At 43.1% G+C, this 24571-nt stretch overlaps 1 gene segment (V, D, J or C); it reads right to left on the bottom strand.

Moving 5' to 3' along the window:
• Positions 1–321: 321 nt before the first annotated feature.
• On the bottom strand, positions 322–23745 carry LOC137531450 (T cell receptor delta constant-like). The segment is given in 7 exon segments: positions 322–397; positions 3875–3979; positions 5761–5802; positions 7891–7929; positions 13751–14020; positions 19754–19795; positions 23670–23745. Coding segments are annotated over 6 exon segments (573 nt in total).
• Between the last annotated feature and the right edge of the window lie 826 nt (positions 23746–24571).

Here is a 24571-nt window from a genome sequence, read left to right as displayed (position 1 = left end):
TTGATACTGCTGTACCTTTAGCGATATATACGTATAGAAACGAGGAGAGCACTTGAAATAATGTTTATTAAAATCACCGCAACAAATAGCATTAAGCTGGGGAGGACTGACTGAGGGTGGGAACACACTAGGCAGAAACGCTAGCGTTGCAGAAAATGCTAGCGTTAACACACATGATGCAAGTCAATGGGCCGCATAAAAAAAAAAACACATTGCAGAATGCATGTTTGCTTTCTGCAGTGTGTGTTTTTAAAAACGCAAGACTTGCTGCATATTTTCAGATACAGTTATATTATACAGAATATAAAGAATATAGAAAGAACAGCCATTGTGAAATTGTCCATATTTAAGAAAAGAAGGTCGTCTTCAAGTGTTCCACTTTTCTTGTTCCCACATGCTGTAATAGAAAAATAAAATAAAATAAATGATCAGGCACATTATGTGAAGGTGGATTGTGACATATATTAACAATTATTATATATACAAAAATGTGTTACATTTATGAAAATAGCTTGCTTTGTTTTAATGAGTCTGAAACATGTTCTTGAAGGGAATGGCATAGAGCCCATAAGAGCTCTTGGCACTTATTCAATCCACTTTTTCTCCAATAAAATAACACTAGGGGCTTGATTCACAAAAGGGTGCTAAGTGTTAGCACGCCAGTGAAAAGCCACTTTGCATGTACTAACATGCTTTGCACGTTCTAACTAGGGTGCTAAGTAGTTAGCACCTGCAAACTACTTAGCCCCGTAGTTAGCACATGCAAACTACTTAGCACCGTAGTTAGCACATGCAAACTACTTAGCACCCTAGTTAGAACGGTGCTAAGTAGTAGTTTGCATGTGCTAACTACGGTGCTAAGTTTGCATGTGCTTACTACGGTACTAAGTTTGCATGTGCTAACTACGGTGCTAAGTAGTTTGCATGTGCTAACTACTTAGCACCCTAGTTAGCATGTCCAAAGCTTTTAGGCGTGCTAACTATGTTAGCACCCTTTTGTGAATCAAGCCCTAGGTCTGCTGCACACATTCAAAGTTGCAGTGAAACATACTTTTTATGTACTGTATGGTTCACCGCATGTGTCGTACAGTATACAGTATCCCATGCTTTACACACAATGGGCTCGATTTACAAAACAGTGCTAACTTTAGCACTGGCCCTTAGCACGTCTAAACTCAGTTGAAATGTGAGAAGTAGTGATCGCGCGCAAAGTACCGCATAAAAAGTTTTGTGCGCGCACTGCACAGAGCGCAGGGCGCTCCGCGCGAAGTGCCCACTAAAGCCTATGGGACTTAGCACACGCATAGGACTTTGTGCGCGCAAAACTTTGCCCGCGGTACTTAGCACGCGATCTGATTGAGAAAACCGGTGCTCACCTACTTAGCACCCTGGTTAGCACGCCTAAAGACTTTAGACGTGCTTAGTAGGATAGCACCGCTTAGTAAATGAAGCCCAATGGGCTTGATTCACAAAACCAAGCCTGCTAGCGTTATAGCGCGCGTAACTTCTTTGCGTGCAAACAAGAATTTGCGCGCAAAATTGCGGCTGTGATTTCGTGTTTGTGCACAAAAAGCATTACGCGCATTATAGCGCATGCAAACGCTAGCGCGACTGTGATAAGAGTTATCATGGCTTTCTGAATCAAGCCCAATGTACTGTAAGTGACTTTTATCCTCTGTTGAAATTCTGTTTTTATAGGCTGTGCAATGAAATCCCCAAGTGTGAAACTAGCCTAAATCTAATCTTTACTTGTTGTATGTCTAATACTAAAATTTAAGCTCACCTGTTTCTGTTATTTATCCCACTTTCACATTAAACTTCTTAACTCATTGGACTAAAACTACCTTCTCCTAACACAAACAGCAAAATCATATTAAAGAAAAAATCCACTATCATTTGGAAATTGTCATAACTCTGGATGATATCTGCACAAGACTTTTTTTTTTTTTTTACAATTCAATGTTATTAAAAATTATCTTTCCATTTTAACCTCTTGAGGACCATGGGCTTAAACCCCCCCTAAAGACCGGGTCATTTTTTACAAAATGGGCCACTGCAGATTTAAGGTCAAGCTGCAGGGCCGCACAACACAGCTCACAAGTGATTCCTCAGTGTTTATTTTTTTTTTTAGAAAATATTTTTACTTTTTATTTATTAATAAATATTACTATTTATGTTTTTCCCCTTCCCTCCCTCCCTCCCCCCAGCTGGCCAATCATGGGGCACGACTGTCATAGGCTTCTGCTTATGAGAGCCCCCGGGGCACAGCCGTGTCCCACGGCTCTCCCCAGTACAGCGCTGCTGCAGATCACAGCACTGTACAATGTAATCAGACGGCGGTTTCGCTGTCTAACAGTCTCCTGAGCGGTAATCACCGCTCGGAGACTGAAGGTGGAGCTCCACTCCGCCCACCAACAGGAGATGCGTGCGCAGCCTGCACGCGATCTTCTGCACTGCGAGCCCCAAGGACCTTACGCCGATAGGCGTTAGGCAGTCCTGGGGCTGCTGCCACGGCTACACCCCTCGGCGTGACGCAGTCGGCAAGCAGTTAATTGCAGTAATGTAAATACATCCAACGTTGACAGTAAGTTTAACCGCTTCTGGACCACAGGCTTACAGCCCCCTAGTGGCCAGGCCATTTTTTACAATTCAGCACACTGGAGCTTTAATGTGCTGCATAGCCATGCAACTAAGCACACAAATGAATCTTGCCCCCTTTTCTTGTCACCAACAGAGCTTTCTGGTGGTGGCATATGATTGCTGCTGCGATGTGTTTTTTTTAATTAATTTAAATGTGCTTTTTTAAAAAAAAAAGTCTTTTTTTTTTTTTACTTTCCACCTTCCCTCCCTCCCCCCGAGAGCCAATCAGTGTGAATGTCTCTCATAGGCATCAGCCTATGAGAGCGATCACTTTGTGAGCCTCTCCTGGGGACAGCTCAGTGGCAGAGCTGTCCCCCGTACAGCACACTGTGCACAACATACTGTACCTTTTTTAATATTTCTAACAGCCTGCTAGCCGCGATCGCGGGCTAGCAGGCTGATGTTGGAGCTCTGCTCCGTCACTCAGCGGGGATGCATGTGATCTCCGCTAATCTCTGCCCACAGGACTTGACGTCAATCGACGTTAGGCGGTCCTGGGGGAGCCACCTGAGAAGGGGTTAAATTGCCCCTCTTTCCAAACTTGGAAATAGTACTGTGTTTGGAGTGCTGTTACAATGACATTTCTTAGAAACTTCCACTTTTGTACGCAAGTAATAAGATACTCAGAGCAAAAGCCATTGTTACTCCTTTACAACACCCGGATGAATTGTGTACATCTGAAAGATGCCACTGTAATTTAGGTGCCGGGATGAGGCGCAAGCAAAATTACAGATATTCTACTATTGGGCTCTAGCTAATTCTGATAGAAAATCTATAATTGTTGCCAGTATCTTTTTATCACGTATCCTAACTCTCTTCTCACACTAATCATTCCTCTACCTACTCCTAACAACTGTTTCCTACACCGATATCAGCAACACCTTCTGCCACTATACACTTCCTACATCGATATCTGTGCCACCTTTAACTGCATTTTATCAGGTGCTTCCAATGCCCAAATTACGCACTTGGCGCTGCTGAAATTCACAATTAACATTGATGTCTATCCTTACCGGCACCTAAATTAGCTTCTTTAGAATACCAGTTGATTGGCAGAAATTTTTTCCCATTTACTGACAGAATAATTATGCCCAAGGAATAATTATGCCCAAGGCCATAAGTCATACATCTTTCAACTACAAGTAGGTGAGCACTGGGCATCACATAAAATGTCTGTCATTAATGGATAGTTTCATAAGATCTCTAGCAGGATTAGGAAATCTCTATCTCTTACCTTACAGAAAAATGACAGTCATCAAGATGTTGAAGACGAGAGTTTTAGCAAACAGCACTCTCATTCCCAGGACAGTCAGGGAAAGGAAGTTGGCTCTTTTTCCATCTGTAATAGTAAAAGCCAATGATTATTTGTTGATTTAGTTAAATTAACTGTACTGTATATAGGCAACCACCATTAATAAGCTGCAAAAGGTTGTAAACACCAATATTTTCTTGTCCTTACAAAATGTGGCAATGTAACGTTGCATCAGAGGATTTACACATGAGGTTCAGGATTACATGTCAGGAAGGGATTAACATTAGGGGAGGAGATTAGGAATAGACATAAAGAAAGGGTTTGCATTACTCCTGAATCGGGGGAAAAAGTATCCAGATGCTGCTTATTATCCTCGGGGTGCCTCATATTTCCCGTACCCTGGTTCTCTTATCTTCTGAGCCTTCAGAAGTTCTTCCAAGTGGTGCAGCATGATTCTGAACTGTGAATGTTGGAGTGTTGAACTGCACATGTGCAGTGAAAGACAGTGCTCAGGGAGGAGTGCCTACTTTTGCTGCACACACACACAGCCCTTAAAGAGACACTGAAGTTAAAAAAATTATGATATAATGAATTGATTGTGTAGTACAGAAAATTACTGAGAACATTAGTAGCAAAGAAAATATTCTGATATTTTTATTTTCAGTTATTTAAATGTTTTTATATAACATTGCATCATTCTCTAATATTTGCAGTTTACACACTACTCAGCATTCTAAATGATTTTACAGAGCAGCCTAGTGAACTTTTGAACTGTTCTCTGCAGAAAAAAAAAAAACAATACAGTGTTAGACACTTGAGTTAACAAGCTTCAGAAGACAGAGCTCTCTGCGACTTTGAAAGTCGTGGAGCTCAATGGCTCTTTTACATAGCTAACAACTGGAGTTTAACTCTTCCTGTAGTGGAAAACATATTAGACTTATGTCTCTGCTCCTAATTTTTTAGCTGTACTACACATAAAAATCATATCATAATATTTTTTTTTCGCTTCAGTGTCTGTTTAACTCGCACCAGCACAGTACGGCTTGGGGGAACTTATGGAAAAGGAGGGAACCTAAGGACAATGTGGATCATCTGGATTCTTAGGAGGGGGTAGCCTAGCCCATCATGGACTTTATTCATTCCCACCCTTCCACCCCCCAGCTATTCTGCACCAACATCAGCATGGCACCCAGTATCTAATTTGGTCTTACTTCGATTCGCTATATGCTAACAAAAAATTAATATTATTACCCTGTCTCATGCAGAGGTTGAAATTCTAGTACTTATTCAGCAGATAATTGCCCATTTTTCTGGTCTACAGTGTGGCTGCGAGAACAATGTTTTAGGCAGGTATTTGCCCAATTTTTCAGTTCTCACATACTGCGGCTGCAATTTAAAATGTATAGGCAGATAAATACAACATTTTCCAGACATCTCAGACACTGGCTCCACACACAGCATCCCTTCTAAAGACCTTTATCTGAAAAATCTTGAAACTATATGGGATTTTTGGCTGCTATGCATAAAGAATGTCTCTGCGTAAAAGAAATATATGTTGGGAGGAGCATTCTGCCATTTCTCCCTCACTGTCCTGGGTTTAAAAGAAATTGTGGCTGCAGAGATGCCCTGAAGATTTTTGATGTTTGCCTGCCATAAAAGTCAGTGGGACTCACCTCAAATTTCCAGCTTGCGAATTTTGCTGCGATAATTTTCAATCTGGTCACAATGTTTGACCATTACTACAGAAACAATACCATCTATTTTAAACTATATTAACGGTGTTTTATTGCTGCCTGCAAAAACTCAGTATATGCAGGGTTCTGGCTGTACAGAAGATAATATGGATATGCAGAGTTTAAAACACTTACCAATCACTACTAGAAGCTCCTCTTCACAATCCTCACATCCTGCTTAAAGTAATCAGAGCATATTGCAGATTAAAACAAGAAACAAAAAATAGATCTAAAATAACATTTTCTATCACTTAAAATTGTTCACTTAAAGTGAACCTAAACTAAAGTAAACTAACCTGGGGCTTCTACCAGCCTCCTGCAGCCGCCCTGTGCCCGAACCATCCTGGAATGATCCCCCGCTTGCCTGCAACAGCTAAGTTTCATTTCCCCCAGCTGGCCAGTTGATGGCCACTGCACCTGCACAGCCCCGGCCGTGAGCGTCCTCATTCACGCTCCCATCGCCAGAGAGCGTCCTGCGCATGTGCAGTATGAGATTCCTGCATACTGCACATGCGCAGGATGCTCCTGGCGATGGGAGTGTGAACGAGGACATGCACTGGCAGGGTCGCGCAGGTGCAGTGGCCATTGACTGGCCAGTTGGGGGAAATCGAAACTTAGCTGCTGGGGGGGGGGGGGGGGGGGGAGGGGGCTGGAAGATCGTTCAGTGATAATTTCCATGAAAGAGTCCGCACACAGACTTGAGGAGCAACCAACGTGAGGTTTATTGTTCTATCACATACATTGTGCAATAAATGTCTGACCCACACAGGCCTGTGTGGGTCAGACATTTATTGCACAATGTATGTGATGGAACAACAAACTTCACGTTGGTTGCGCCGTAAGTCTGTGTGCGGACTCCTACATGGAAATTACTGCTGAGCAGCCTTGGAGCCCGGCACCAGCATATCCACAGACGTGAGTGCGGTTCTTTGTTGAAGATCGTTCAGTGATGACGCAGGCACAGGGCTGCTGCAGGGGGCTGGTAGAAGCCACAGGTAAGCGAACCTCTTTTTTTTTTTTTACTTTGGTTTAGGCTTCCTTTTACAATAAAGGAATTGGCTGGTGTTAGGCAAACAGTGGGAGACAATCGGCAGAAGTAATGATGAAAAATAATGTGGCAAAGCTGATACAGCAGAGTATCAGACAGAAACCACATTGCACAGATACTCTGACTTTGGCTAGTCTAAAAGGTGGCACATATACAGTATATGCACTCCACTATCCACTCTCCAACTCACCACATTGTAGTTTGCAGTATACTGTACACAAGTTATTTGGAGCAGTGCTTGAATTAGATGGACATAACTCTGATAAACGTGCAAACATGAAAAGGTTCTAATTAGACTTAATCTATAGCTTCTTATAAAAGTAAGCTAGTTAACTTCATGTGAAATACATTCAAGCTGTGATCATGTATATAAGTTTTTCTGGTTAATACTTTTCCATAACAATAATGGAGGTTCTAGGTAATGAGGCCTGGCTTTTAACGTTTGCTTCTCATGTCCCTTTTAGCTCATTTGTAATGTAAGATCTGTGTAAAGACTCATACACAGGCTTGATTACAGTTGGCTGAGGCAGCCGATAATGATAGTCAAGCTTGTTTACAGAAGTCCCCGACCCTCAACCTGGGAGTGGGCTGCCCGGTGGACTGACTTTTTGAGGACACTGCTCCCCCGCCCACTTAGTGACTTCATGCAGGCACCGCTCCATTGTCCCTATGCCCCCCCCCCCCCCCCCCTGCATAGCAACATTATGGGCTTGGTTCACTAAACCGTGATAAGTCATATCACGTCCGTCTTCGTGCGCATTTTCACATTTGCGTGTGATCGCGGATTTGTGCATGCAAACGATATTGCTTTTGTGTGAAAATTTGCATTTGCTCGCAAAAAACACTCCATTGCGCATGCAAATTCGCGATCGCACGCAAACGTGAAAATGCGTGCGAACACGGCCGTGATATGACTTATCACGGTTTAGTGAATAAAGCCCTATGCGTCGTCAGCTACTCAGCTGACACGCATCTGTACAGGCTGCCCCAGCGATGTCACCCAAGGGGATCAGGTCTCGATCACTTACGGGAAGACACACATCACAGGTGTGTACGCACCTTAAGAGACTGATTGACCCCAGTGGAAGATCTGTGACAGCGCTTTTCAACAGTTTGTTGAGAGAACTACTACCACCTATTAAAAACTATGTTATCAGTCCTTTTATGTATGATTCTGACTGTGCAAAATATAATATGGATATGCAGAGAGCACTTACCAGTCACTTCTGGAAGCTCCTCTTCACAAACCTCACCTTCTGCTGAGCATATTTAGAGCATATTTCAGATAAAAAACAAACAAAAAAAAAACAGATCCACAGTAAAATACCATTTTCTGCCACTCAAACTCATAGTTCCATTAAACTACCCATTAGACCACCCAAACTCATGTAAGAAAGAATACATCAGATGAACTGCAAACTGAGAGGGAATTAAAATATATCCTATTATCTTTTTACCAATTGTTTGTTGGCAGTTTAAAGCTGGCCACTAACGGTTCAATTTCTAGCGAAAAATCGTTCGAGCGATCAGAAATTCTGATCGGATTGGTTGTAAATAATCTCCATTGGTGGACACAATCGATTATGAACGAGTGAAAAAAATGTCGCCCGAATGAATTTTCGTCTAACGAAAATTTGGATTTTCTTGGTGGTCGTGATAGATAGGAAGCAATGATTGGTTAGTTGATGGTGTAGTGAACGATTTTTCGTCCGATCAGAATTTCTGATCGCTCGAACGATTTTTCGCTAGAAATTGGACCGTTAGTGGCCAGCTTTAACACAGTGACGCAGGTGTCACAGTCACAGCAAATCTGCAGCATTTTGCCGCAGACAAAAAATGCATGCAGAATCGCACATAATGATAGTTTATGGTGCTGCTGTGTTTTTGGGAGGCATATGCGATTCCGCATAGCGTTTAATAAAGATACAAACTGTACTACTTTCCCACACAATGCTTGTAGTTTTCAATAGAAATCAATGGCTACTGTTAAAGAAAACAATTGTTAAAATGCTATGAAAATTCCTCAAAATGTGGCAAAATGGTTCTGGAGAATCATCTGCAATTTCCGCAGATGCAAGCGTGACCCCTCCCTTAGTTTCACACATCTAATGAAACATCAACAAATAATAAAGGATTTGTCAGACTCAGGGGAGGAGAAGAATTGTATAGATAAAAGTTGGTTCAAAATAACTATTTCTGTGACCTAGTGCAAAAACAAGGCTAAAGGAATTAGCATGCAGGTCAGACAGCAACAAAGAGGATATTTATACAGCAATTTGTGTAACAAATATATAATGAAATCTGTTCCTGGGGATAAGTGGCTAATAGATTTCATTCTGACCATATGGACACCAAAACAGAATTGTTTGTGTAACAGAAGGTCACTACTTCAAAGACTTAGTATACTTAAAGAGAAACCATAACCAAAAATTGAACTTCATCCCAATCAGTAGCTTATACCCCCTTCCCCATGAGAAATCTATTCCTTTTCACAAACGGATCATTAGGGGGCTCCATATGGCTAATATTGTGGTGAAACCCCTCCCACAGTGTGATGTCAGGGCCACAGTGTGATGTCAGGACAGTTTAACTTACCTGGGGCTTCTTGCAGCCCCCTGCAGTGATCATGTGCCTGCGCCGTCCTTCCGCGACCCTCCAGCCAGCAGTGGCGACCTCCTCAGAGCTGGCCAGTTGTGGCCAGTCGCAGGCTACTGCGCATGCACGGTCCTGAGCCACGTGCACCCTGGTTGTCCTCCCCATGCCGGAAGCATTCTGCACATGTGCAGTAGTGCTTTTCCCATACTTCGCATGTGCAGGATGCTGCTGTCCATTGGGACGTGATGAGGAGGCACGTGGTCAGCCAGCTTCAGTGGGGTCGCTGCTGCGGACTGGAGGGTTGCAGATGGATGGCATGGGCACAGGTTGGCTGCTTGGGGCAGCAAGAAGCCTCAGGTCAGTTAAACAGCTTTTTTTTTTGTAGACTTAAGAATTCAGAATGCTTACTGTACTGTATACATGCCTTGTATACAGATACTGGCATGTTATCTCAAGTATGTAAAGTAAAAGCTATTAACCTCCTGAGCGTTACGCCGCTCAGGAGGTTTTGTTACTTTTAGCCCGATTTTTAAATAAATGTGCTAAATGGCTATGAACTCTCTAGCTAGCACTAGGCTAGCTAAAAGAAGTCTCCGGCACCCTCCGATCCCCGCCGCTCCCCCGTTTATACATTACCCAGCCTGGTTCCAGCGATCGGCGCAACCTCCCGGACAGCTCCGGTCTTCACTATGGGGAGGATCGCACATGACGTCATGACGTCGCCGACGTCATGCGCAAACCGGATCCTCCCATAGAGAGACCAGAGCTGTGCCGGGAGGCTGCGCGATCGCTGGATCCAAGGGGGGTAATGTATAAACTGGGGGATCGCGGGGGATCGCAGAGGAGCGGCGGGTGTCCGACACTAGAACTAGCTAGCCTAGTGCTAGCGAAAGGATTTACAGCCATTTGGCACATGTATTTATTTATGGGGGACTCCTGGGGCCACAGAGCAGTATGCCCGACATAGTGTGTTAACAGGAGGTTAAGAAGGAATTCTGGAATTTAGGACAGATTGAATTGAAATCAATGGTGACAGCAGAATCTGGAAATCATCAAAACTAAATGAATACCAAGGTGAAAATAAACAGATTAGATAAACAATTGTCAGAATCAGAATCAATTTTATTAGCAATTAGTAAGTACGTTTGCACTTACAAGGAATTTGTCTTGGCAGTTGCTTAACAAACACAAGCAAAAACAATACAAGAACAGACAGTGTGTATATTACAAGTCAAGGACATTATGCAAGTATAGTGGCAGTAAGCAATGTGCGAATTGTTCATTTACAGTTCTGTGCTGATTACTTTCAAGTCCTAGCAGCTCTAGCGGGGTTCTGCATTTAGTATGGCTACTGCTTGAGGAAGAAAGCTATTCCTGTGTCTAGAGGTTTTGATTGACCGGAATCTTACTCCTGAAGGCAAGAGCTGGAAGATGGAGTGAGCTGGGTGAGAGGGGTCAGAGGCAATTTTGGTTGCTCTCTTTCTGCACCTGCTAGCGTAAAGATCCTGCAGGGAAGGTAAGCTGCAGCCAATTATCCTTTCCGCTGTTTGGATGATGCGCTGCAGCCTAACCTTTTCTAATTACCTTTTCTAATGTTGTAATTATCTTCCTATTCTTAAAATTACTTTTTGAGCTATGCCAGTTTTATTTTATGGTTAAATCTACTCTTTAAATTTCTAATGTTTCATTGTCTCTGCTCAGTAACTCGGTCTTTGTATGCCAGAGCTAAGATCTAGTAACCCTTTTTATCCATCACCTGCTCTCAGAAGCCGTTCTCTGCCAGGAAATTTGAGTTGGCTGTGAATCATTTTGTGAGCAACAGGACATGCTCATATGTAAAAAAAACTGTGCTAATATCAAAAGTGCAAATATGTTGCATTGTTGGTCAGAGTTTTCATTTAAGGCATTATCCAAACTTTAGTATATGCCCACTACACTTTAATAAATGAGATCTTGATGTATATATTCACACTGAGGCAAGGCTCCTGGGAGATCCGGGGCACTCTATGCATGCCGCGGCAAAAAGTGGGCATGGCCATGTAGTGGGGACATGGGCGTTGTCATGAGTGGCCCGACCAACAGCATCCTGTAACCTTGCCTAAGGCTGGGCTCAAACACACAATGTGTACAGTTTTGTTCCAGTCCTGTCAGTTTTCTATCAGCCAAGAAAAGAACTGATAGAAAAATAAAACAAAACTGATGAAAACTGACAGGACCAAAATGGAACACATTATATTTGTGAACCAAATACGCTAATCCAGCCAACAGAACCCCTCCTCTCGGTGGCATAAATGTCCCACTGATGTAAAACTGGAGTAACTGTAGTGGTCCAAAGGTATGTGGGAAATGTTACTTCTTTCTTTCTGCCGTTTTCCAATCCAAGGACACAAGCATAAACACATAGACACATTCCTCCCGACATCGCTCACCTTACCACCACACACCTGATCGAGAAAGTCAGCCCTAAATTTTGCAGCATGTCCGTCCAATGCATGCAGCCAATTTTAGCCTGAAATTGGTTGCATGATCGATCGGACATGCATTTGGCAGCACCAATTTTCATCTGATTCTATTATAATAATTGAATCGGATGGTCGATCGGCCAAGTCACCTGATGTATGGCCAGCGTAAAGTGAACCTTAACTCTGGGATAAAAAACATTTCACTTACCTGGGGCTTCTCCAAGCCCCCTGCAGCCGTCCTGTGCCCTCGCAGCTCCTCCAGTGTCCTCCGGTCCCCCGCTGTGCCTGCGCATGACATGCTTGACAGCGAGGAAGGTGAAGAAGAGGACACGTTGCCAGGGGCCAACTGCCAATCTGACGAAAATGAAACTAAGCCACGACGGTGGAACGGAGGACACTCGAGGAGCTGCGAGGGCCCAGGACGGCTACAGGGGGCTTGGGGAAGCCCCAGGTAAGTGAAACTTTTTTTTTATCCCAGAGTTAAGGTTCACTTTAAGACCTTCTTAATAGAAAATGATAAGTAGCAACTATGGATTATGAAATTAGGATACACAAAGCTGAAGAAGTTAGGACCAGCAGTGAAAGGGTTACTAAAAGAAAATGCAGATTGGAGTGAGCAGAGGCTGAATAGTAGAAGAAAGAGGGTGAGCAGCTTACACAGAGTGTTCCTGGCTTACTTCCGTGCAGACTGCCCCCCCCCCCCCTTCATGAGCTAGTTTTGCCGAAGCTACTTCATATGGACACTGGGTCGTAAGGTCAGTAGTGGAGAGGTCAGGTGACTCATATACTATGCACAAACATTCCCATCCATCCATAGCCTTAAAGAGAACCTGTACTGAGTAAAAATATTTAAAATAAACACATGAGGTAACTTCAAATGAACATTACATAGTTACCTTGCCATCAGTTCCTCTCAGAAGCTCACCATTTTCTTCTGACAATAATCCCTTCCAGTTCTGACAATATTTTGTCAGATCTGAAATATATCAGTTGCTGTCAGTAAAATATCAGTTGCTGTCAGTTATAGCTGAGAGGAAAACTGCTATACCAGGTAATGTCCATGTTTCCCTATGGCTCAAGTGGGCGATGTTACAGTTTAACAGTGTGCTGACCAGGAAGCTGTTATGGGTAATGGCCATTTTCAAAATGGAGGACGGAAAATTCCCTTGATCACAGTGAACAAACAGGACGCGGGAGAGGAGAAAGACACTGAGGAGTAGACTACATGGAAGGTAAGTATGACTTGTGTATGGTTATTTTGACTTTTAATGTTCAGTTCAGGTTTTCTTTAAGCTGCAGCATCAGCACACAGGCACAGTCTGACACAGGCTGTGTCTTGTGTGTGTACTGTGCAGAGAGCAAAGCTGGGCTGCTGGGACCGGAGACAGGTATGCACACTTGCCTCTTATAGCTTCCACATGTGTCTCCACAGCGCCCATCAGTTTTCTTCGCTGTAGTCCCTGTCCTCCCTGCCCAATACTCTCGAAACCCACGTGCAGCATCTTTCAATATCCCGCTTCTGCTGACAAATCATACTGTGCGGGGAGGATATACACAGTCGCTCTAGCCTGGCTGGGATCACATGGGGCCAGGCAGCCAGTGAGAGTCAAGTTAGGCTCAATCCTCTCTCTCACTGGCTGCCCAGCCCCATGAGATCCCCAGCTAGGCTACGAGCGTCTGTATCTCCACAGCCAGGCTCCGTTGCCTTGGAAATGTTCGGGGCACTGCCGCTGGGCACTCCGGTCCCCATATCCCAGGCACCTCTGCCCAGATCAGGGGCACTAGCCCCAGTTGTAAGCTCCTAGCGACGCCACTGCACTGAGGTCTTTTAAAGTAAAAAGGAAGACATTTGAAGTAATCTTAGTCCTATTCATGCAGGAGCTATCGCAAAAGCACTTTAAGTGTTTAGAAGTGAGGGTTCAACTACTTCTATATAGTGCTTGGAAATTAACATATTTTTTTTTCTTTTTACTGGTATTATTATTGTTGTTGTTTTTGCACAGAAATGGGGTAATCCTACCTTCTAGCGAATAACTCTGGCTTTCCACCCATCTTCCTTGATGTTGAACTTGACATTGTTTGACTGGTTCATCCTTTATAAGAACAGCATTGTAGAGTCCCTCCCTAGACAGAGCTGGATTGACTTTTACAGCACTTGACTTTGACTTGGTGGAATTGATATATGAGATCTCTACGTTCTTTGGATAAAAGTCTGTAGCGAGACAGGTTGTTGAGTTTTTTTCTTTTGACGTTAACACAAACACTGAAGGTGTTTTAGTTTCCCTCTTACCTACAAAATTAAGAACAATTCCATGAAAAGCAAAATAAAGCTTGTACAACTTTACAGAGTGTTTTAAGGACTTTTTCATAAATCATAGCTTAGAGTGTGTAGTAGTGAGAGCTGGGCCATTATTATATTAGATAACCCTCCTTTTACCTTGTGTACCTTGGAACTGTGTTTTCTTTGTTTACTGCTTATTGCCTGTATTATATTGTCCGTACCCCTAATATCATTGCCTGTAACCTTATTTATTGTCCAGCACTGCATAATATGTTGGCGCTATATAAATCCAATAAATAAAAAAATTAGTTAAAAAAAGTGTGTGTCCCTTCCCCCTTCAACTGCCAAACAACACTGTCCAATCCCTAACTGTATCCTACCCTATCCTCACACCATAGACATCATAAACTTACTTACAGACTTTTTGAACTATAAACCTTTCACACCAGACTGAGCACTTTTTGGTACATCAGCATTGGAAGGAATGCGAGTCAGAAGAGGTGCAACAAATGTAGCCGCAATCATTTCAGCAGTAGCTCGAAAATCTATTTTACAAAATGTGATCTCTCCCAACCACCACACTCTGGCACAATATAAATTAAAGTTATACCATGTATTCCCTATGGACTGGATAGAGGCAACTCCATAAAAAGACCCTTACACTAAATGTTTCTTTGAAGTGTGGAAACGCTTCATTGATACTCTTGTAGTCCTTATAAAGCAACAAATTATTGCATCTTTTTGACTGACACAAATCAGGAGAGACTGCTGTTAAATGACCCGCCAGTGTTGGTTCCTCCTCCTCCTAATAGACAAGTCTATAGTGTATCTTTTAATTTTTTTTTTGTTTTGGGGGGTGGGGTGGGGGGGAATCCTGTTTCATCCATTTTCTCCTCCTACTCTTGAAGAAATATGTCCGTTTGAAACAAAATACATCCTGATTGACTTGTATTGTATTAAACAATATCCAATTGATAAGTATTCTTTGATATGCAAACTGACATCATGCTGTATGTGTACCTTTGGAAGATGTGGTTGATAATGCCTTACTTATGCAATTGTAACATGCTATAACCTTCCGCAAATAAAACATGTTTGAAACTAATACACTTTCATTTACTATATTTTAAAATTTAATACAGAGTTTATGGTATGTATATAGAGTGCTGTATAGTACCGTATTAGCTAGGAGAATTTTTCACATCGAGGCTCAAGCAACCAAAAAGCACTCTCATCTTTGGCTTACAACTAAGACTATTCTGTGTGTACACACACACACACACACACACACACACACACACACACACACACACACACACACACACACACACACACATACACGCACTGTATTTTGACTGCTTTTTAACCCTTGAAAATCTTCTGAAAAGTCAGGGGTTATCTTATACGCCGGGTGTCATTGATGCCGGGTGATACGTGCTATCCTGTTACCGCCTTTCAGATCTCGCTGTTGAGGACTGTCGTGAAGCTGCGCAGGCGCACATGTGCGAGATCTGAGAGGCAGAGAAGGAGGTAAATAGGATACAAGGGTGGGCCAGAAGGGTGAAAGAGGCGTGTTTTATGGGCACAGCGCGATCTATTCTTCCATACCGCTCTGATAAACAGGTAGACAAGAAGAGCTGACCAAGCTGACCAGAGAGGGAGAGTTGACCAATCCAACCAGTTAATCGCCTACATACTCTTATATACTGGGTACCACATACAGTACAGCACCAGTAAATGTTCATTCATAGCACCAGCATATGATATGCACACTTGCTCTGTGATATTATCATGGTAGATGTGTGTGTGCTTCTTTGTCTAAATAGATTTTTGATTTTCTGACTCTCTGAGTCATAGTGTATGTATATGTAATATTTGTCATATTACTGCCACAGACATGACCCAATTTTATTGGAATTCCACGTGAAAGACCAATACAAAGTGGTGTACATTTGAGAAGTGGAATGGAAACCATACATGATTCCAAATATTTTTTACAAATAAATAACTGCAAAGTGGGGTGTGCATAATTATTCAGCCCCCTTTGGTCTGAGTGCAGTCAGTTGCCCATAGACATTGCCTGATGAGTGCTAATGACTAAATAGAGTGCACCTGTGTGTAATCTAATGTCAGTACAAATACAGCTGCTCTGTGATGGCCTCAGAGGTTGTCTAAGAGAATATTGGGAGCAACAACACCATGAAGTCCAAAGAACACACCAGACAGGTCAGGGATAAAGTTATTGAGAAATTTAAAGCAGGTTTAGGCTACAAAAATATTTTCAAAGCCTTGAACATCCCACGGAGCACTGTTCAAGCGATCATTCAGAAATGGAAGGAGTATGGCACAACTGTAAACCTACCAATACAAGGCCATCCACCTAAACTCAAAGGCCAAACAAGGAGAGCGCATATCAGAAATGCAGTCAAGAGGCCCATGGTGACTCTTGACGAGCTGCAGAGATCTACAGCTCAGGTGGGGGAATCTGTCCATAGGACAACTATTAGTCATGCACTGCACAAAGTTGGCCTTTATGTAAGAGTGGCAAGATGAAAGCCATTGTTAACAGAAAAGCATAAGAAGTCCCGTTTGCAGTTTGCCACAAGCAATGTGGGGGACACAGCAAACATGTGGAAGAAGGTGCTCTGGTCAGATGAGACCAAAATGAAACTTTTTGGCCAAAATGCAAAACGCTGTGTGTGGCAGAAAACTAATACTGCACATCACTCTGAGCACACCATCCCCACTGTCAAATATGGTGGTGGCAGCATCATGCTCGGGGGGTGCTTCTCTTCAGCAGGGAAAGGGAAGCTGGTCAGAGTTGATGGGAAGATGAATGGAGCCAAATACAGGGCAATATTGGAAGAAAACCTTTTGGAGTCTACAAAAGACTTGAGACTGGGGCGGAGGTTCACTTTCCAGCAGAACAACGACCCTAAACATAAAGCCAGGATAACAATGGAATGGTTTAAAATAAAACATAGCCATGTGTTAGAATGGCCCAGTCAAAGTTCAGATCTAAATCCAATCGAGAATCTGTGGCAAGATCTGAAAACTGCTGTTCACAAATGCTGTCTATCTAATCTGACTGAGCTGGAGCTGTTTTGCAAAGAGGAATGGGCAAGGATTTCAGTCTCTAGATGTGCAAAGCTGGGACAGACATACCCTAAAAGACTGGCAGCTGTAATTGCAGCAAAAGGTGTTTCTACAAAGTATTTACTCAGGGGGCTGAATAATTACGCACACCCCACTTTGCAGTTATTTATTTGTAAAAAAAAGTTTGGAATCATGTATGATTTTCGTTCCTTTTCTCACGTGTACACCACTTTGAACTTGCCTTTCAGGTGGAATTCCAATAACATTGATTAATGTTTGTGGCAGTAATATGACAAGATGTGGAAAAGTTAAAGGGGGCCGAATACTTTTGCAAGCCACTATATATATATATATATATACACACACATATGCTTTATTGTGTGATTGGAATTTACAGAAATAAACTAAAAGCTAACAACCTATATAATGTCTACACTGTATTGCTTAGCACATATTACTGGAAAAGATTTATCTACCATGTGCACGTGTGTTCAGTCTTCCTGTCAAAAGAAATCCACAGCTTGTTCATGGTAAAGGTCCTGGCAGTCATGTTCTTCCTCTGTCAACCAGGACTATTTAAGGTTGCCCACAGAGAATATATTGTTGCCCTAACTTTCCAAAACACAGCTGGACTGAAAACATCTATGTCTGTGAACTTGTTGGGCTAAGATTACACTACAGGATCTTCTAAAAAAAATTAGCATATTGTGATAAAGTTCATTATTTTCTGTAATGTACTGATAAACATTAGACTTTCATATAATTTAGATTCATTACACACAACTGAAGTAGTTCAAGCCTTTTATTGTTTTAATATTGATGATTTTGGCATACAGCTCATGAAAACCCCAAATTCCTATCTCAAAAAATTAGCATATTTCATCCGACCAATAAAAGAAAAGTGTTTTTAAAACAAAAAAGTCAACCTTCAAATAATTATGTTCAGTTATGCACTCAATACTTGGTCGGGAATCCTTTTGCAGAAATGACTGCTTCAATGCGGTGTGGCATGGAGGTAATCAGCCTGTGGCACTGCTCAGGTGTTATGGAGGCCCAGGATGCTTCGATAGCGGCCTTAAGCTCATCCAGAGTGTTGGGTTTTGCATCTCTCAACTTTATCTTCACAATATCCCACAGATTCTCTATGGGGTTCAGGTCAGGAGAGTTGGCAGGCCAACTGAGCACAGTAATACCATAGCCAGTAAACCATTTACCAGTGGTTTTGGCACTGTGAGCAGGTGCCAGGTCATGCTGAAAAATGAAATCTTCATCTCCATAAAGCTTTTCAGCAGATGGAAGCATGAACCCACTTTTGAACCAGAAACAGCAGCAGAGGCACCTGACCTGGGCTACAGAGAAGCAGCACTGGACTGTTGCTCAGCGGTCCAAAGTACTTTTTTCGGATGAAAGCAACTTTTACATGTCATTCGGAAATCAAGGTGCCAGAGTCTGGAGGAAGACTGGGGAGAGGGAAATGCCAAAATGCCTGAAGTCCAGTGTCAAGTACCCACAGTCAGTGGTGGTCTGGGGTGCCATGTCAGCTGCTGGTGTTGGTCCACTGTGTTTTATCAAGGGCAGGGTTAATGCAGCTAGCTATCAGGAGATTTTGGAGCACTTCATGCTTCCATCTGCTGAAAAACTTTATGGAGATGAAGATTTTATTTTTCAGCATGACCTGGCACCTGCTCACTGTGCCAAAACCACTGGTAAATGGTTTACTGGCCATGGTATTACTGTGCTCAGTTAGCCTGCCAACTCTCCTGACCTGAACCCCATAGAGAATCTGTGGCATATTGTGAAGAGAAAGTTGAGAGACGCAAGACCCAACACTCTGGATGAGCTTAAGGCTGCTATTGAAGCATTCTGGGCCTCCATAGCACCTGAACAGTGCCACAGGCTGATTGCCTCCATGCCACGCCGCATTGAAGCGGTCATTTCTGCAAAAGGATTCCCGACCAAGTATTGAGTGCATAACTGAACATAATTATTTGAAGATTGACTTTTTTGGTTTTAAAAACACTTTTCTTTTATTGGTAGGATGAAATATGCTAATTTTTTGAGATAGGAAATTTGGATTTTCATGATCATCATGCCAAGATCATCAATAAAAAAAACAATAAAAGGCTTGAACTACTTCAGTTGTGTGTAATGAATCTAAAATACATGAAAGTCTAATGTTTATCAGTACATTACAGAAAATAATGAACTTTATCACAATATGCTTATTTTTTTTAGAAGATCCTGTATATGCGTTGCCTAGTGTCTAGCTGGGTTATAATGCAACACACACTCTGGTATCATCCTGATCAAAACTTCTTGCTTACACTCTGCATGACATAATATACCAATTATTTTTTATAGCACCAAGATTTACTACAGTAATGTGCTCATTATCGTACCCATTATCCAGAAACATACAATAAAAAGTGCATTTGTATAACATAGTCCATTACAGGGCAGGGGTGTGACCATGCCCATACATATTACTAATTTACAGGCTGGTGCAATGACAAAGGCTACAACAATAAGAAAATAAATAAATAAATAGCATGGGAAAGCTGTGTCAAGAATTACTATATTGTTTATCAGGTTTATCAAATCAAGAGTACTCAGGATGTAATCAAATAAATTAAACATAATTCTTACCTGGTTGAACAGTAAGCTGTGTTCCTTTTCCAAATGTCAGCTCTTCTCAGCACGGCTGTGTATCATATAACAAAAACAAAGTGCCCATGTGAAGGGAGGGGGTGTGTGCTCAAATTCTGAGATCAAGGCAGCCTGCTTTCCCAATGCTGACATTATTTTGCAGTTATCTTTAGGAGGTTTTCATCATATTAGCAACTCATGTACATGGTAGAGATGTCCCGAACGGTTCGCCGGCGAACGGTTTCAGGCGAACTTCGGTGGTTCGCGTTCGCCTACCAAAGGCGAACTTTCCCGGAAGTTTGATTCGCCCCATAATGCTCTATTGAGCAAAAGTTTGACCCTCAACATCACAGTCAGCAGACACATTATTGCCAATCAGACTGCACTCACTGGTGGAGCCCCACCCCCCCTTATACAAGGCAAGGTCCTTGAGCCATTTGACTCACTCGTCTGCCTATACTAATTAGTTAAGGGACAGCTGCTACACACTCTGCTAGGGAGATTTTAATCTCTTGTGGGCTTCTCCTCCCTCCTCCCTCCACCCTCCTACTCTTCTACTCTTCTACCTATTCCCAGATTCTCATCTGCCAGGGAATTCCAGTATTTCAAAAACCAGCTTACATACCGTGACTGGGATTTGAACCCAGGTCTCAGTGTATGGTAGGTAACTAACATATCCATTATACCACCAACACTACTAGCTGAAAGTAGCTGAAAGTAGCTGAAAGTAGCTGAAAGTAGCCTAGCATGTACCATTTATGCTCAATGCAAGAGAAAAATTAGACAAGACAAATAACATTTATATTACCCTTTTCTCCTGGCAGACTCAAAGCACCAGAGCTGCAGCCACTAGGGCACACTCTATAGACAGTAGCAGTGTTAGGAAGACTTGCCTAAGGTCTCCTACTGAATAGGTGCTGGCTTACTGAACAGACAGAGACGAGATTTGAACTCTGGTCTCCTGTGTCAGGCGCAAAGCCCTTAACCATTACACCATGCAGCCACTGCTTACGGATAAGTAGCCAGGCATGGCCTTGTCTTTTGTGTTCAACAGTTGTCAAGAGAAAAATTAGACAAGATAGCAGTGTTAGGAAGACTTGCATAAGGTCTCCTACTGAATAGGTGCTGGCTTACTGAACAGACAGAGACGAGATTTGAACTCTGGTCTCCTGTGTCAGAGGCAGAGCCCTTAACCATTACACCATGCAGCCACTGCTTATGGATATGTAGCCAGACATGGCCTTGCCTTTTGTGTTCAACAGTTGTCCAAAGAGAACCCCAGATAGCCAGGTAGATTCATCTCTCTCTCTCTCTCTCTCTCTCTCTCTCTCTCTCTCTCTCTCTCTCTCTCTCTCTCTCTCTAGTAGGGATGGTCACTGCTTTCCGTGGAATTGTATTTTTGAGCATAAATGGATTGAGCATAAATGGTGCATGCTAGGCTGGCTTCAGCATGTAGTGTTGGTGAGAGAGAGAGAGAGAGAGAGAGAGAGGGAGAGAGAGAGAGAGAGAGAGAGAGAGAGAGATGAATCTACCTGGCTATCTGGGGTTCTCTTTGGACAACTGTTGAACACAAAAGACAAGGCCATGCCTGACTACATACCCGTAAGCAGTGGCTGGATGGTGTAATGGTTAAGGACTCTGACACAGGAGACCAGAGTTCAAATCTCGTCTCTGTCTGTTCAGTAAGCCAGCACCTATTCAGTAGGAGACCTTAGGCAAGTCTTACTAACACTGCTATCTTGTCTAATTTTTCTCTTGACAACTGTTGAACACAAAAGACAAGGCCATGCCTGGCTACATATCCATAAGCAGTGGCTGCATGGTGTAATGGTTAAGGGCTCTGCCTCTGACACAGGAGACCAGAGTTCAAATTTCATCTCTGTCTGTTCAGGAAGCCAGCACCTATTCAGTAGGAGACCTTAGCCAAGTCTTACTAACACTGCTATCTTGTCTAATTTCTCTCTTGACAACTGTTGAACACAAAAGACAAGGCCATGTCTGGCTACATATCCGTAAGCAGTGGCTGCATGGTGTAATGGTTAAGGGCTCTGCTTCTGACACAGGAGACCAGAGTTTGAATCTTGTCTCTGTCTGTTCAGTAAGCCAGTACCTATTCAGTAGGAGACCTTAGGCAAGTCTTCCTAACACTGCTACTGCCTATAGAGTGTGCACTAGTGGCTGCAGCTCTGGTGCTTTGAGTCTGCCAGGAGAAAAGTGTGATATAAATGTTATTTGTCTAATTTTTCTCTTGCATTGAGCATAAATGGTACATGCTGGGCTACTTTCAGTCACTTTCAGCTGGTAGTGTTGGTGGTATAATGGATATGTTAGTTACCTACCATACACTGAGACCTGGGTTCAAATCCCAGTCACGGTATGTAAGCTGGTTTTTTAAATACTGGAATTCCCTGGCAGATGAGACCCTCCTCCCTCCAGTAGGTGGGAGGAGGGAATAGGTAGAAGGGAAGGAGGGTGGATTCAGAAGTCTTGAAACAGGCTTTCTATCAATGTTTCAGCCAGTAGAAATTTTTCAAAATTTTAAAGTTCGCCTCCCCATTGAAGTGAATGGCGGTTCGCGAACTTTTTCGCGAACCGAACTTTCCGCGAAGGTTCGCAAACAGGGTTCGCGAACCGAAAATCGGAGGTTCGTGACATCTCTAGTACATTTCTGTATTTGTTCATCACACAGATGATTGGGCTTAGAAAGCAATTGATGCAGTACAAAGCCATGTGGCTGTCGCCTGTCGTCACTTGCTGCATAGATCTTATTCAGACAGATAAAAATAATACCCTTTTTCAATCATGTTTCTTTATTGTTTGAAAAAATGTGACATAAAAGAAAAGAAAACAAAGCCATATCTTAAGATTTTTAATTTCAGCCACACAGTTGAAGTATTCTGAGGTCTGAGACTAGCCCAGTGTGGCATCTCCCAAAACATAGCGTCTAAGTGGTAGAGATGGCTCGAACCTCCAATTTTTGGTTCGCAAACCTCGGATGCGAACTTCCGCAAAAGTTTGAGTTTTCGCGAACCATGCGAACCGCAATAGACTTCAATTGGCAGGTGAACTTCCAAAACTACAAATACTGTTTCTGGCCACAAAAGTGATGAAAAATATGTTTCAAGGGGTCTAACACCTGGAGAGGGGCATGGCGGAGTGGGATACACGGCAAAAGTCACGGGGAAAATTACGGATTTGATGCATAGCAGTGTTCTAATCCCTAAAGGGCAGAAATCACATTGCATTCCTAAATCGGAGGCATAAAATGCTTGTGAGGAAACGTGGAAAAGCCGCCGCTAATACTCAGAGTGAGGCGGCTGACTCCGCGTTCAACATGGCAGCTGGCCGCCGCATGCTCAAACAACAGGGCGGCGGATTCCGCGTCCAATGCGGCAAGTTGCACGCATAGGCCTGCTCCTCTCAGTAATGCGGAATGCGGAGAAAACGCCGCACGCACGGACAGCGGTGTGACGGATTCCGCATCCAACACAGCAGAAACATTACAACACATGACTGGTGTGGCTGGGACTGATAGTCCACACTGGTTTAGGAGGACGCGCGCGCGCGCAGAGAGGCAGGGCCTTTATGGCAGTCAGAAGGGGGTCAGCTGACCAAGCCGGTCAGCTGACAATTTCAGCAACTTTCATTGGTCCAGCACTTAGGGGAGGCGCTGGAGAGCGCTAGTGTATATATACTGGGTGCTGGTCATTCATCTGGTGTCTGGCGTTGCGATCACTACGTGGTAGCACTCAGACCTTGTCAGTATCTGTGTTTATTAGACAGTTTCGTAGGTGTTGATGATCACGGAGCTCACACCTTAGCCTAGGAATTCTGTTATTATCTGTATTATTATCTAGACCAGTTTCCAAGGTGTTGATGGCCAAGGAACTCAGACCTTAGTCTAGGAATTCTGTACCATCTGTATTGTTGTTATTATCTAGTCCAGTCCCTGGAGTGTGAGAATCTTGGAGCTCACACTCAAGCTTAGGCATTGTTGATTATCTGTTATGACCTTCTGCTTTCCTGACCATTCTTCTGATCTTTGATTCTGTACCTTTGTCTTTCTGATACCTTGTTGCCAAACTCTGCTAGTCCCAGGATTCTGCATCTGTCTCCTGTCTCTGTACTGTATCTGTCCTTGTGTTTACGACCTGGCTTGTCCAACCTCGAGAACTATCTCTCCTGTTAAGAGATAGTTCACAGATCTGTTAGTGACACTGCCCATTGGTGTCACTCACGTTCTGTCCTTCCCACTGTCTCAGGCTGGCTCCGGCCCTTGGGGAGCATCAGACCTGTGGAAGGAATCTGATCTATAGCAGTAGCTCTTACTGTCTAGCACCTATCTTACAGGTGCTTTCCTCAAAGTATTACTGTTGCACCAAACACTCTCATCTTTTAGGTGTCCAGAGGTTAGAAGATATATCTGATTATCGGTGATACTGCAGATCATCAATAATCGGGTATATTCTGCATTCTCTGTGATACTGCAGATCACCGGTAATCAGACCCTCTCTGTGTTACACCGATCGTTACAGTGCTTGAAAACATCTTGCGTGTGTAGACATGGATCATCAGGTAGTGTAAGTAGTGTACTGCTTCACACTGACAGACCAAACTCACTGTAAAACGCACCGCAAACATCTGTTTGTGTAGTAATGGCCATGCTGGACTGGTGCGCACGATGGCGAGAGTGCAGGCGATGACAGAACAACAGTGACTGTCCAGCTGATCGAATTTGGTCTGTCCACAATAAAGCAACGACCTTATTATCTTGGGTCAGGTGTGACTCCCAACACACTCATATAGGTCATTGCTTCA

This window comes from Hyperolius riggenbachi, chromosome 1 (assembly GCF_040937935.1).
Source record: "Hyperolius riggenbachi isolate aHypRig1 chromosome 1, aHypRig1.pri, whole genome shotgun sequence".
Taxonomy (NCBI): domain Eukaryota; kingdom Metazoa; phylum Chordata; class Amphibia; order Anura; family Hyperoliidae; genus Hyperolius; species Hyperolius riggenbachi.
The sequence above is the reverse complement of the archived record's forward strand: the minus strand, read 5'-3'. Positions and strand labels throughout refer to the sequence as shown.